Here is a 14,455-nt window from a genome sequence, read left to right on the forward strand (position 1 = left end):
TGCCTGGCAATGCCACATTTATGCCTGCTGTGAGCTAGTCTGTGGGAATGACTCCAGAACATGGCTTAACCAATGAGGTAAAAGATCCTGGGGCAAACCCTACCTACTTTAGTTATTTTTAAGATGGGGAAACTCTGCAGCCACACTAAGCTTGGGCTCTGAGGGCTGTGGATGTGTGTGGGGAGTGTATAGAGCAGTACATGCATGGTGAGTGCATATACTGGGTGTATGTATAACAGAGAGGAATATATTACATGAGAGATGCAGTGCGGTGTGTGTGCAGTGAAAGCATGTGCTGGGTGTGTGTGTGCTTGCGAGAAGTACAATACATGAAGGGTGAAGTGTTGTGCACTGCGTGTATGGGGAATATGTGTACTTGCAATGGGTGTGTTTGCATGCAGCACACCATTGCACAATACAGAAAGGATACATGGAGATGACAATACTGGACAGTATGTGTGCTGTATATGTACAATAAGTGCAAGTGTGGCCGGAAAGATACATTACATGGAGGATCCTGGGAAACACAGGCCTGCCTGGTGAGGACATGAGGAGTAGAGGAATCCCTCCAGACAGATTTGTGTAGTGCTGCATTGCTGAGAGCTGAGTGGGACACACTGGAGGAAGGGAGAGAGAGACTCCCCCTGTACACTTCAAAGGGGTGCTCTTTGATTCGGTGATAGATCCCGAGGAAAGGGCCTGAACACATCTCAGGAAGGAGATGGGGCTTATAAGGGATTCATAAAGAGTAGGGCTGTGAGCCAGGGATTAACCTTTTGATGCACGTATGACTGTGGCTGACATCGAGGGCTGACCTCTAGTCACTCCCATGGCCTGTGTTGTGGGAGTATCAACTTCAGAGTCTCTCCTGCTGTGACAGACAGCTTCCCAAGAGAAAGAAGAGAGAGAGAAGTGTACACTTCAAAAGAAGCAGAATCCTTAACATAAAACTTCAGAGACCCATATCCTAAATAACATTTGGTGTCTGGAAATGTATTATAAGAAGAGGAGGTTCAGACCACAAATGTGTCAGCTGCCAAGCAGCCAGAAGGGCTGTGTGAGGAGGGGAAGCTCTGTAAGACTTCTATCTGAGAGAAGGATTTGGGGCCAAGGCCTGCTAGTCTCCCTGCTGGTTGAGGCGACATTACCCAGGGAACCCAAGACCACCTGTTGTAGAGCCTGGAGCATCAGCACCTGTTTGCTTGCCAAGACCAGTGGGGAGGGAGTGAGGCCCCGTGGGGATCTCAGCCAAATGGACTCCCGGTGCAATAGGGTAATTTCCTATCTGCACATTCCAGGCAGCGACCCCCGTATGCCAGAAGGGGGCTGCTGTGAAGATAGCCATAAGCGGAGTACCATGCACGCCAAGTGAAGCCATCTGGCACTTGTGGCAGTGACCCCCAATGCCAGGAGGGACCGCTGTGAAAGTTACTGCCAGATTGGAAGGGCAAAAGCCTGTTTGGAGCCTAGTGGCATCCCCGGATTCCAGGAGAGGCTGCCGATATTTAAGTGGTTGGGAGGATCGGGGCGTCACCTGAGAAATCTGAGCTGTGACGCTTGGGTCACCACGAAGCGACAAGGGTTGACCCAGAACTGCCCCGTGAAACTGTGGAAGACACTGTGTGTGCATCGCTGCATTACTGGGAACCCAGATGGGAGCACAGCAATATCATCCTTGCCCGTGTGTGAGCACAAGACTTTCAGTGCAAGAGACACACCAGAGCACCTCAACAACAGATAGCAATCAAATCTTGATAGGCATTATGATTAGGAGGATTGGAAAGAACTGATTTGCGCTCATGAGAGATGTTTGTGAGAAGCACGGCTGAAATTCAGCTGTTTCAAAATTTTGCACCAATGGCACAGGTCTCCCTATAAACACTGCAGGGCAAAACCCACCAGAACTGCAGAATGCTGGTGCTGCACACACCCCAAGGGAGACATGATACACACCCTATGGCTTTGTCCATAGTGCAATCAAACTGGGAGTCAGTATGGTGACACCTCCGCTAGATGAGTCAACAGCTCAACCTGCCCTGTTACACAGCACTTAGGATGTCATAAGAATCAATAACCACAAGAAAAGATGGCTGGATGCAGCCTTAGCCTTCATAATGGTTTGCATATTAAGACACTGTGAATAGCCCTTACTATGAGATACTGACGACTGGTACAACACAATGAAAAGAATGGCCACACACGAACGAGAGATATATAAGCTGAATGACCAGCTATAAGTATTTGGAGACATTTGGGGGGCTTACTTGAATATATATCCCTGGAAGAGTGATGCACATCTATAGGTGACATAAGCTGATCATATAACTGCGTCTCTTCTAATGACTGTTCTTCAGTTGCTCATTCAGGGGATGTATGACGTTACAACGCACACTTTTACAACGCATGCACTTACAACGCATTTTTTACAACGCATAATCCATTACAACGCATGACATTACAACGCATGACACTACAACGCATTTTTAAAAAATACCTTTACAACGCATTACCATTACAACGCATACTACCTTTACAACGCATACCATTACAACGCATAATATTAAATTACATTTAAGGTAAGTATTAGATAGTATAGGGGTAAAAATTACTATTCTAACTCCAGGGGGTGCAACAGTAGGGTAAGTGTTGGATAGTATAGGGGTAAAAATTACTATTCTAACTCCAGGGGGTGCAACAGTAGGGTAAGTGTTGGATAGTGTAGGGGTAAAAATTACTATTCTAACTCCAGGGGGTGCAACAGTAGGGTAAGTGTTGGATAGTGTAGGGGTAAAAATTACTATTCTAACTCCACGGGGTGCAACAGTAGGGTAAGTGTTGGATAGTATAGGGGTAGAAATTACTATTCTAACTCCAGGGGGTGCAACAGTAGGGTAAGTGTTGGATAGTATAGGGGTAAAAATTACTATTCTAACTCCAGGGGGTGCAACAGTAGGGTAAGTGTTGGATAGTATAGGGGTAAAAATTACTATTCTAACTCCAGGGGGTGCAACAGTAGGGTAAGTGTTGGATAGTATAGGGGTAAAAATTACTATTCTAACTCCAGGGGGTGCATCAGTAGGGTAAGTGTTGGATAGTATAGGGGTAAAAATTACTATTCTAACTCCAGGGGTGCATCAGTAGGGTAAGTGTTGGATAGTATAGGGGTAAAAATTACTATTCTAACTCCAGGGGGTGCATCAGTAGGGTAAGTGTTGGATAGTATAGGGGTAAAAATTACTATTCTAACTCCAGGGGGTGCATCAGTAGGGTAAGTGTTGGATAGTATAGTGTAATATTATGCGTTGTAATGGTATGCGTTGTAATGGTAGTATGCGTTGTAATGGAATGCGTTGTAAAGGTAGTTTTTAAAAATGCGTTGTAGTGTCATGCGTTGTAATGTCATGCGTTGTAATGGATTATGCGTTGTAAAAAATGCGTTGTAATGGTAGTGCGTTGTAAAAGTTGCGTTGTAAAGGTTGTTCCCCTCATTCAGGCCTCTCCAGCTACACATTCTGGGAATCCCTGCCAGCTATGACCACCGGACCGACCACGGAGAGGCTGGCAAAGTAAATCGCAGATTTTTCGGGTCACCAAGCCTAACCTCTCTCTTTTCTTCTTTTTCCTAATATTTTCTCTTTGAAAAATGTTTGTATTGTTTCTATGTATTGGGCCAGTGCTACCTGAGTAATCCAGGCTCTGAATCCTCTTGGATTGAAATTGGATATATTACTTCTTTAATGTAAAAATCCCAATAAAGGTATTCAGATGGAAAACGCAGTATATGTTGAGCTCCGAGATCACATCAAAGCTAACCATCTCCTGCTCGACTACCAGTCTGGCTTCAGATCACGCTGCGGCACAGAGAATGCCTAATTACACATTGTAGATGATTCCCTCTTGACCACAAATGAACCTCCTCCAGATATTGATTGACAACAAAGATAAAGATGACCTCTTCCTCCAGATATTGCTGGTCCGCTCAGCTGCATTTGACGCAGTAGACGATCCCACTCTCGTACACACTCTAGAGCCCCGTTGGAATTCACCGGCAATGTCCTTCACTGGTTCTCCTTCTACCTTTCCAAGTGGTTCCAACTTGTTCACACGGGCACCTCCAGGTCACAAAAGATTCCAATTATCTGCAAAGTCTCCCATAGTTTCATTTTATCTTTTGTCCTCTTCAACATTTACATGGAGCTGCTTGGTGCTCGACTCACAGAAAACAGCATCAAGATTCACCACTATGATGAAGACACTCATCTCTGCTTGAAAGTCAAGTCTGCTTCAGACACCCAACGTCTCAGATGCTGCCCGCACATCATCCAGAGCTGGATGTCGAGCACCTACCCGACGCTCAACCTTTTTTCTAATGACTGACTTTCAAGATTCTGTCAGTGATTCCAGATTTAATTATCTTAATTCATGGTACAAACTCTTTCATTCTTATCATTTCTGTCCATGTCCTTCTCTTTTCACAAAATATCCTACTTACAATATGAATTCTTCTAAATAACTACGCAATCAGTGTGGTATGATGCCATATTATTGGGGACTAAATATAATCTAACAAAAGTATTGTGTCCTAAATATGATTTAAAAAAGTATCACCTCCTTGGAATTAATAATAGAAAGTCTGCCCCATGTGCACCAATATTTTTATAGACAAAATGTAGGCCACAATATTTATGTCAAACTATATTTCTGGTGTTGATATTGTAACATATACAACCAATCAGTGCTTGAAGCAGCAGCAGCTGGAGGAGCAAAATTCAAACTTCAAAAGGATTGTAATTTTGGGACATTTTACCAAGCAGGCTACAGAATGCAGAGAGTGCTCCAGTCCAGGCTTGATGGCTGCACAATATTACAAGACCACCATTAGAGCACTGGACAATCTCAAAAGTATAATAATAACATATATTTAGAACATGTCATGAAACTCTTGATTTTGAATTTATGTTTTTATGACCTAAAATGACCTGTCTTTACATACATTGAGAATGGAACAGGGGACTAATTGGAAGATATTCCAATTTGAATGAAACAAAGTTTATTATGTTCTCTGACACCAAACCAGGCTATTTCTGAATGAGGGGTCTCTGACCTTTAATATTAATTAAACAGCACTAAAATCACTAAAGCGTTTGTTCAAAACTCTGTGAATGAAAAGCGATATCAGGGGTGATTTATTTGTAAAATGCATCAAGCTCCTTGAAGCCCTAAAATGTGTGCACAGATTATTTGAAGGACACAAAATCATGTCATTCTCCTTTGGAAAGATATCTGTGGACTTTGGTCAAAATACAGGGAGCGGTTGGTGTCATCAGACCACAAACCATGCACTTGGAGAGTGTCTTGCTCAACCTGAAATTCCAGCCGGAGTTGCTAACCCTTGCAAGAATCAATCAGCTCTTTATTTGGGAATATATGGCATCATAGAGGATGTGGGATGGTCACTTTTACTGATCTTCATCAATAAATTAATATCGAAAGACTCTACTATGTAGGTTTCCCTAATGGTGTTTCTAAATATGGTGAGTGCATTTAAGTAAGTGGAGTGGGTCACAGAATTGGCTGGTAAATCTATGATCTTTTTGGTATTTCCCACACGTATGATTACTTCACAATATGCTCTGCTTTCCAGCGCACATGGCAGATTGTCGAGAGCGGAGAATGACCACAGTGGTGCAAACTGGATGACATCAGCCGAAGAATGTTAACATTTTAAGTTTGTGCCATGACCTGATCAATCTTAAGTACTTGTTCAGGTGTGTGTATTCAGTTGTTATTTGAGTAGTTGTGCATGTGAGGGAAGCTTCTTATAACAGGAAAGCTTTTTGGTACAGGTTGTGAAACTCTAGCAAGGGGGGCAGCATGCTGAGGACAGCTGGAAATGAGAGTTTGTGTGAGAGGCTCCATTCTCCCTGCAAGAACCTGTTGCTGCCATGTAAGTTAGCATCTATAATGTCAACTTATTTTTATATCAAAAATTACAATCATTGTAAAATAAATACAGAGCGTTTATTCAAAATTAAATAAATGACAACAGAAAGCACAAAATATGTTTCACGAATAAAACATGAGAGACGAATAGAAAGTCCTTGCATTGACGTAATTTGTCCTGTGGCTTTAGAAAAGTACACGTGAGAGAGGGGGACACAGGGAATTCAATACTGGAATAAAATTGAACATCCAGCTGACCCTTACTTTGGCCCCCGGGGGGATCATTCATTGTGAAGCAGAGATGATATTTCAGTGAGATCAGGGCTTATTATTAAACAATAAACAAACATTAAATAACAATAAATAAAATATAACATTTTACAGTCCTTAGAAAGTACTAATGAGGTTCTAGGAATATTAATCCTATTGTTTTTGACCAGCCAGATGCTTCTGTGTTTGTACGGATAAAAATAGGACCTTGTTGTACTGTGAGACATGACAGCACTTTTCATGAGAGGAGAGTACATGGCTCTCACTCATTGTTTTATGCAATGTTTAGGTACTGTTCCTCTCCTTGAGGCGATTTTCAATTTTGTGTATAACAACTTAAGGTAAAGATGAGTGCACCAGGTAGGTCATTCAAAGTTTGTGAGAGGGATGTATTTTGATTGAACACTTTTAGTGCAGGAAGGCTACCAGGTGTGAGCTGTCTACACCTTTACCACAGAGAGGATGCTAGTTGTGAACTGTCTTCCAGGCTCTCAATCTCCTCCACCACTTCAATAATGGCTTCCGCCTGGTCTTGGTGGAGCACATAGCTAGCGTTGGAGCGGAATTTCTCATGCAGTGATTCTTTGCTGAGGGGTTTTCTCCAGTGTCCATAGAAGGTGTCACATCTTCCTGTCACGATCTCTCCGCTGTCCAGGAGCAGCGCTACTTCTCCGTACATTCTGTCGAAGTTAGCCACATTGTCCTCAGGGTGCTCCACCACCACCTTCTTCAACAGGTTGATGAGGTCAGGTCTCCTGAGGCTGTCCTCACTGAAGGAAGAGATGCCCACCTTGCCATCCAGGAGGGCTGTGCAGGCGTTGAACTGGAAGGAGTGTCGGGCCTGGTGCTCAGACTCTGGGAAGGGTCTGTTGATGTACTTGGAGACTGGGACCCTCAGAAGAATAGAGCGGATGGCAGCGGGGTTGATGGAGCCCATTATATTGATGACTCGGTTTCTGGCTGAGATGACAGCGTCTGCGACCCAGTGCATGCCCAAGTGAGCTGGGAACCTCTTGAAGGCGATGTCTTGTTTCTCCAACAGAAAGCTGTAATCTTGATCTGGCACTGCCAGGGGCGAGGGTTGGTAGTCACCATAGAAAGCACTGAACCCTGAGCAGCCGGGCACATCGTCCAAGATGAGTTTGTTCGCTTCCATTCCACGGGCAGCTAAAAGTGCTGCTTCCATGCCAAGGCGGGTGGCGTTGCCAATATGGAGAGGCTTGGCAAGAGTCGCTGCATTGGCCATAGGTGCCCCTGCCAGAGAGGCGGCGATCGCCAGAGCATGGGCACATTGGTCTGCATTCAAGGAAAGAAGTTTCGCTGTAGCGGCAGCACTGCCCATGGTGCCAACAACAGATGGTGGGTGGAATCTGATTGGAGATACAAAGAACAGTGTCAGACATGGAATAAGGACAATAGCAAGATAGTTTTGCATGGATAGTACTAATAATAAGTGTGAAGTAATGAAATATGCTAGGAGCATGTCAGACATGTACCATTAATGCCATCATGCAGTGAGAGGAGGCATTGACAATATGCTAAGATCTAATCAGGCACTCAACATAAATATATCATCCAGTTACAGTGAACAGAAAAAATATCTTTACCATGTTTACATTGTGTGCTATACACATACATGAATCTGTTTGCATCACAGGCTCTCCTTCGGGATATTTCTGCCCTCCGTGCACATTAGGCACAGGTCATAACATTACCACCTCTAGGGATCTCACTCATAACTCATGAGCTATTTCTACCCTATTTTAGCATCATCACCATGGCCTTAAGACACTGCAGCCCCCTGAGGGCAGTCTGTGTTAATCATGGGGTATTAAGGTCCTTTGTGGGCATCACACATACCTCTTGGGGATATTGCTGGCTTCATTGGAGAAACGCATTAGTCTTCCTTGCACCTCAATGCCTATGTTGAATGCCAACAGGAAGTCTGAGCCACTCGGTCGGGAGCCCACGGGGAGCATCTGGGAAGCCGCCATGAGAGCCGGCAGCACAGCCCCCGAGGGGTGAGTGGCAGGGTGCCAAGTGTCATCGAAGTCCATGGAGTGAGTCTGTAGGAGAGGAGAAGAGGGTTAGGAGGTCCTTCAAGAAGGGGACCAGGAAGTGATGTTAAACAGAGAGATCGTGTCATCAACCTATGGAAACAATTTACAGACCTGGAGGATCCATATTTTAAAATGTTGTTTATTGACTGCACAATTGCCCAATACTGTCTCTTTACAGCAGTGGAAACAGACAAGATTGAACACTGAAGTAGACAACATTAAAACAATTCTCAGAATTTCACCACTTTTAGTCTACGATTGATAGATACATTGATAAGCAGCTGTCAAATTCCTTACCGCCACTCCATTGACATATGCAGCCAGCGTGGGAGGGAGTCTCATTCTTTTCCTTCCATACACAGAGCTGATCGCAGACAAGGAGAACATGTCCTGTTGGAGAGAGAATAAAGTGATGAATGAACCGTGCTCCTAGACACCTAGTGGAGGAAGAAGGTAGCTTGTTAGAGGATAGGTAACTCAACTCTAAACACAGGATGGGACATCTCATACTTGGAGGGGTCTATTAGGAGAAAGACAGGGGCAGGTCAGGGATCTCCATGAGCAGGAGTAGTGTTCCTGAAGGACAGCTGTGTATGAGATCAGAGGTCCCCGTGTTTATCTGCTTACCCTAGATGATACTCTCTCTCCTGGTATTCTCTCGAGATATTAACTGCTTAACATCTGCAGGGAGCCTAGGGTGTGATTTGTGAAAACTCAAGATGGATTTTATGACTTGGTCTTTCTCTCTTCTTACCTATTATTTCAGGTAGCGGGTCACACTGTTGGTTTAGAGGGTTATTTAATGGGTGGGGAGTCCATGGTGTGATGCTTGGTTAGATCCAAGACTCCGATAAGCAGGTAAAATCTGATGGTGATACTGAACAACTAAAGTCTGAAGAGATTCTGATTAAGGGATGGTTTGATTCATGAGACGTTGCGTTTTTTGTCGAAGTTGCCTTTTCCTTTCGAGAATCTCAAGGTCATGCTAATTTTCTGGGTCCTGATAATATGTTTTAATGGTGGTGTGTTACAGGTTGTAGTGTTTGTTTTGCTCCCAGTCTCACTTTAACTGAGAGGGCCCTTGGGAGATGGTCCCCTCTTCTGATATATGGGGTTTTAGAGGACATGTACTTCATGGTGTGCTTTCTGGTTTGGACCCTGCCTCCCTTTAAAACATGGACTCCCGAGGACATTATGACATAGTTGGTTTTTAATGGCTGGGTGGTGAATAGTGGGTGTGCTTGTTGTGGCTCATGTCTCAGGCTGGATCAGAGAGAGATGGTGATCAGCATAGGTCTAGAGGGGTTTAATGGATGATTGTTGCTTTGGAGTTGTATGGTGTATTTCATGGTGCGGTACTTGTTGCCACTTACATGGCAGGATCACAGGAAGATGGTCACACTCTTGGTCTAAAAAGGTTTTTTTTTAAGGCTGTGTGTTGCATGGTGTGGTCTATGGTGTCTTCCATGTCTCCTCCTACCTGGCCGGATTACAGGGAGATAGTGCACACTGTTGTCCTAGAAGGGATTTTTATGGATGTGTGTTGCAACGTGTGTTGCCTGATGTGTACCATGTCACCTCTTGTCTGGCAGTATCCCAGGGCGATGGCCACACTGTTGGCCTTTAAGTGTTTTTATGGATGTGTATTGCATAATGCCTTGCTTGGTATGTTCCATGTCTCTCTTACCTGGCAGTATCCCAGGCTGATTTTCACACTGTTTTTCTAGAGGGGGTTTTAACACACGTGTGTTGCATGGTATGTTACTTGGTGTGCTCCATGCCTCTTCTTACCTGGCAGTATCCCAGGGCGATGTTGAACACATGGGTCGTGCTTCCCACCAGTCCAACCCCGATGCTGTCCAGGATCATACGCTTGCTTCGGTGCCGCACAGCTTGGGACAGGTGATCTGCCTGGACTCCATGTATGAAGGAAGCGAAGCTGCTGGTGACCGCCTTCTCCAGGGGGCTCCCCTCCAGCGCTACATGAGAAGAAGAGACAGGATCAGAACTACTGACACTCTGGGTTGACATGAGACATGGGTCCAGCGTGTCTGGACCAGAACCAGATCATGTGTATATGGGACAATCATTACTCAGGACCCTTGGAGTGGAGACCCATAGAAGACTCAAGCCAGTGTGAGTGACACCAGAACCTGTTACTGGGCCCAGGTGATACAGAGCGGCATCAGAGCAGGGAGAGTGAGACCAGAACCAGTAATTGGGCTCAGGACATGGAGAGAGGTCTCGTACCAGGGGGAGTGACACCAGATCCTGCAACTGGGCTCAGGACATAGAGGGAGGTCTCATGCCAGGGGAAGTGACACCAGAACCAGCAACTGGGCTCAGGACATAGAGAGGTCTCAGACCAGGGGGAGTGACACCAGAACCAGCAACTGGGCTCAGGGCATAGAGAGAGGTCTCATAGCAGGGAGAGTAAAACCAGAACTAGTAACTGGACCCAGGGCATAAAGTGAGGTCTGGGACCGGGGGGGGGTGACACCAGAAGCAGTAACTGGACCCGGGACATAGAATGTGGTCTCAGACCAGGGGGTTGAAACCAGAACCAGTTACTGGACTCAGGACATAGAATGTGGTCTCAGACCAGGGGCAGTGACATCAGAACCTGTAACTGGACCCAGGACATAGAGAGAGGTCTCAGACCAGGGGCAGTGACACCAGAACCAGCAACTGGGCTCAGGACATAGAGAGGTCTCAGACCAGGGGGAGTGACACCAGAACCAGCAACTGGGCTCAGGGCATAGAGAGAGGTCTCATAGCAGGGAGAGTAAAACCAGAACTAGTAACTGGACCCAGGGCATAAAGTGAGGTCTGGGACCGGGGGGGTGACACCAGAAGCAGTAACTGGACCCGGGACATAGAATGTGGTCTCAGACCAGGGGGTTGAAACCAGAACCAGTTACTGGACTCAGGACATAGAATGTGGTCTCAGACCAGGGGCAGTGACATCAGAACCTGTAACTGGACCCAGGACATAGAGAGAGGTCTCAGACCAGGGGCAGTGATATCAGAACCTGTAACTGGACCTAGGACATAGAGAGAGGTCTCAGACTGGGGGTGGGGGGTTAACACCAGAACCAGTACCTGGGCACAAAATACAGAGAGACCTCATGCCAGGGGTTGTGAGTGCAGAGACACTTACCTTCCACTGCCGCTGTGTGCACCCGCCTAGACACCCTGAGGATGGCCTGTGGCTTCTGGAAGAAGAAAGAGAGTGACATTAGCTGAGTTGTTGCAGTGCATCAGAACATGGAAAGGAGAGGGAAGGGCTAGAAGAGCAGAGGGCAACGAGGCTCAGAAGGGAAAGAGGACAGAGAAGGAGAAATAACAGAGGGGAGATTTGAGGGTGGTCCCTGTTAGAGGCTCCAGTCTGTCAAGCTGCAGCCCAAGACTGGCAAATGAGAAACTTCCGGCTGGCCCATGGGCAGTCCCAGATTTGCATAAAAGCAGTCCTAGGAGGGCACCTGCCCTCTCCCAGCATGGCACATAAGACATCACTGTCTGCCATATCAGTAGTTAACGCCTGGTTTATAAACAGCCCTAGACTTGCATATTGGCTGCAGGCTGGCACCGTAGACACTCTGTCTCAAGGGTCAAACCTGATCTATGTAAACAGCGCCGCTAGCGCTTTGAATAGCACCTGGGATTTATAGGCACCACCCTGGCATATGATGCAAACATCTGGACACACATGTGATGTCAGCACTCTGATAAATTATGCCAGCACCTTGGCAAATGAAGTCAGCACACTGGAATACAATGAAAGTACCCGACACTATAGGAACCATACTGGGGTGTTATGCCAGCACCTTAAGTTGGCATACATCTGGTCACAGCACTCTGACAAAGGATGCTCGTCTTCTGGCCTATGACGCCAGCGCGCTGGGAGATGATGCCAGCACCTTGGCACATCTTGTCCGCACTAGCGGTGGTCTGTGTTCTGGTGCGGGCACTCTGGTGAGATGTTGGCACCGTAACAGTGTGCTCATGATATCAGTTTGCACAGTATGAAACTGTTCATCTTGCTCCTGTCATGGGCGTGAAATGGACAATGTTCCCTAGGGCACAGTGTAGCACCAGTGTTTACCAAATGGCACAACCATGTCATCTGGGACCCCATGTATCTATTGGCACAGACTTCGGATCGGCTAAAGTACAGTGTTATTTTGAAAATTCCCCTCAGGGCTGCCTGTGAAGACAATGGCTATTTGAAAACGTTGCGTAACGTGCATTATTACACATTGGGAAAGAAGAACTTACAATCCAGTCCCAAACTCCTCTTACAACAGACCTTAATTACCTAAAATGCTCCTGTTCTGCTCACGGTAGACATGCACATTCATATCATGAACAGCACAGAAACACATGACTAATGGACTCAGAGCACACGATAGAAAATCACATGAGGTAAGAATAAAAGGTGCCATCCTTTTATTCACAAAGGTTCATTTAAAAACGGAAAAGCATTAAAAAATATACGTATAAAAAGTATTTTAAAATTACGAGAATGCTAACGTGAAATAAGAGACGAGTAAACGTGTGAAAGGAGTATTATGGTCATGTACATCTTCTAATAAGTGAATTCACTCTCTGCTCTATTTTAAAATAAATCTCTCTATGAAAACAAATTGAATTTCGGGATCTAGAGATGGGCGTTCAACCAATGGAAACAAATGATGCCCCCAAACTGACGCAAAATACACAAATCCAGCGGTTACAGCTGCGAAACCCCGATGGCTGTAGCAGGGGTTCACCTGGAAGGCGCCTTGAAGCATGTTGTGCACTGATGTCTGCTGCTGTCCTAAGTGAAGTTTTCTCTGGTGCGTCAGTCAGTCTCTGGGGAGGTCTCCTCTGTCTCTGCAGTCAGTCTTACTTCCAAGAGAGGCCTCAATCAGTCGCTGTCTTTCGAGATAGATGTTCTCTGTCCACCTGGGAGGGGTCGTTTCTGTCCCTGTCCTGGGACAGTCCTTCGCTCTCTCTCTCTGGTGCTGACAGGAAGGGGCATGTTGTGCCTTTAGTGCTGGCAGGTGTTGTGTCTCTCTCCAGCCAGGGGTTATATACGCTTAAGGGGGAAGTGACCTCCCCTAGAAAAGCCCTATGTAGTGACATCACTAAAAGGGGCGGGGCGAGGTGTAACCTGGGCCAGGCATCGCTCTCTGGGAAAGACCGGGAAGACCTCTAGGAAATTCCTGCAGGCCATAGACTGGAGAAAAGAACAAAGATGAGGGAGGGGCCTGTGGGAAACCCCAGGAGACATCCCAGAGTGCTTCCAAGTGTCCGCGAGCCCTCCCCTGGCGTACCAGGATGGCGGATGGACTTAGATAATAGTGACGGACCTGACGGTGATGTCAGAGGGCGTGTGCGCGCGCTGAGATGTAGAGCTCCTCTTCTGTATGCTTCTAAATCTGAGCATATATGTATGTATAAATGAAACTGCAATTTTAGTTACAATCGAACTGTTACATTGACACATATGAACAATTGAATAACTCTCGCAAACCTCACTCGTAATTTGAGGGAATAATACATATTTTTTCATCAGAAATACATTAAAACAACTGATATTTTTCTCTTGTTTTAATTGTTGGAATGCCTTCTTAATGAGAACCGGCTTTAAACAGTAAGAGGAAGTGATTCTTTTTGGAAACCTGTGATGTCATACCTCTGATGCTGGGGACGGGAGTCTGCGAGGAGGGGGTCCTGCTGGAAACCCCCATGATAATGACCTTGACTTTTCCACTATGAAGTTCAGTCTCTTTTGGGGGGCGGGGGGATAGGGGTTCCCTTCAAGTAACGCCTGCCCTGGGCCCTGCAGGGGGCTCCACTCACTGCCTTTGTTTCCGAAGTCAGGAAAGCCTGGAGGTTCAGTTCAATAAACACCTCCTAGGGGTCGCCCTCCGTTTGGGACAGTTCATATCACCCCCTCCCCGCCCCCTACAGAGCAGCCTCCACAGGTCCAGGACCGGACACACGAGACCACTTCCGCTCATACAGAGACTCAAGTGATTAACATTGTACGTCACCGTGTGCACAAAGATGGTTCACATTACCTCAGTGATTAGGGAGACCAACCGTCTCACGGACCGCCCGTTATTTGGGCCTCTTGTCCGTTGTCCGTTGTGAATTCCTTTAGGGGCGCCTTTTGTCCGTAATTTGGGACCTCT

General features: G+C 46.1%; 1 protein-coding gene across 1 annotated transcript; it reads right to left on the minus strand.

Moving 5' to 3' along the window:
* Window positions 1–6,093: 6,093 nt before the first annotated feature.
* On the minus strand, window positions 6,094–13,270 carry LOC146789090 (cis-aconitate decarboxylase-like). Its single transcript, XM_085629991.1, has 6 exons — window positions 13,046–13,270; window positions 11,434–11,488; window positions 10,065–10,252; window positions 8,571–8,663; window positions 8,074–8,279; window positions 6,094–7,583 (listed from the first exon to the last, which is right to left on the minus strand). Exons 1-6 carry the CDS (start codon window positions 13,064–13,066, stop codon window positions 6,662–6,664), a joined length of 1,485 nt encoding a protein of 494 aa, XP_085486117.1. The 5' UTR covers window positions 13,067–13,270; the 3' UTR covers window positions 6,094–6,661.
* Window positions 13,271–14,455: the final 1,185 nt, after the last annotated feature.

This window comes from Triturus cristatus, chromosome 10, assembly GCF_964204655.1.
Source record: "Triturus cristatus chromosome 10, aTriCri1.1, whole genome shotgun sequence".
Taxonomy (NCBI): Eukaryota; Metazoa; Chordata; class Amphibia; order Caudata; family Salamandridae; genus Triturus; species Triturus cristatus.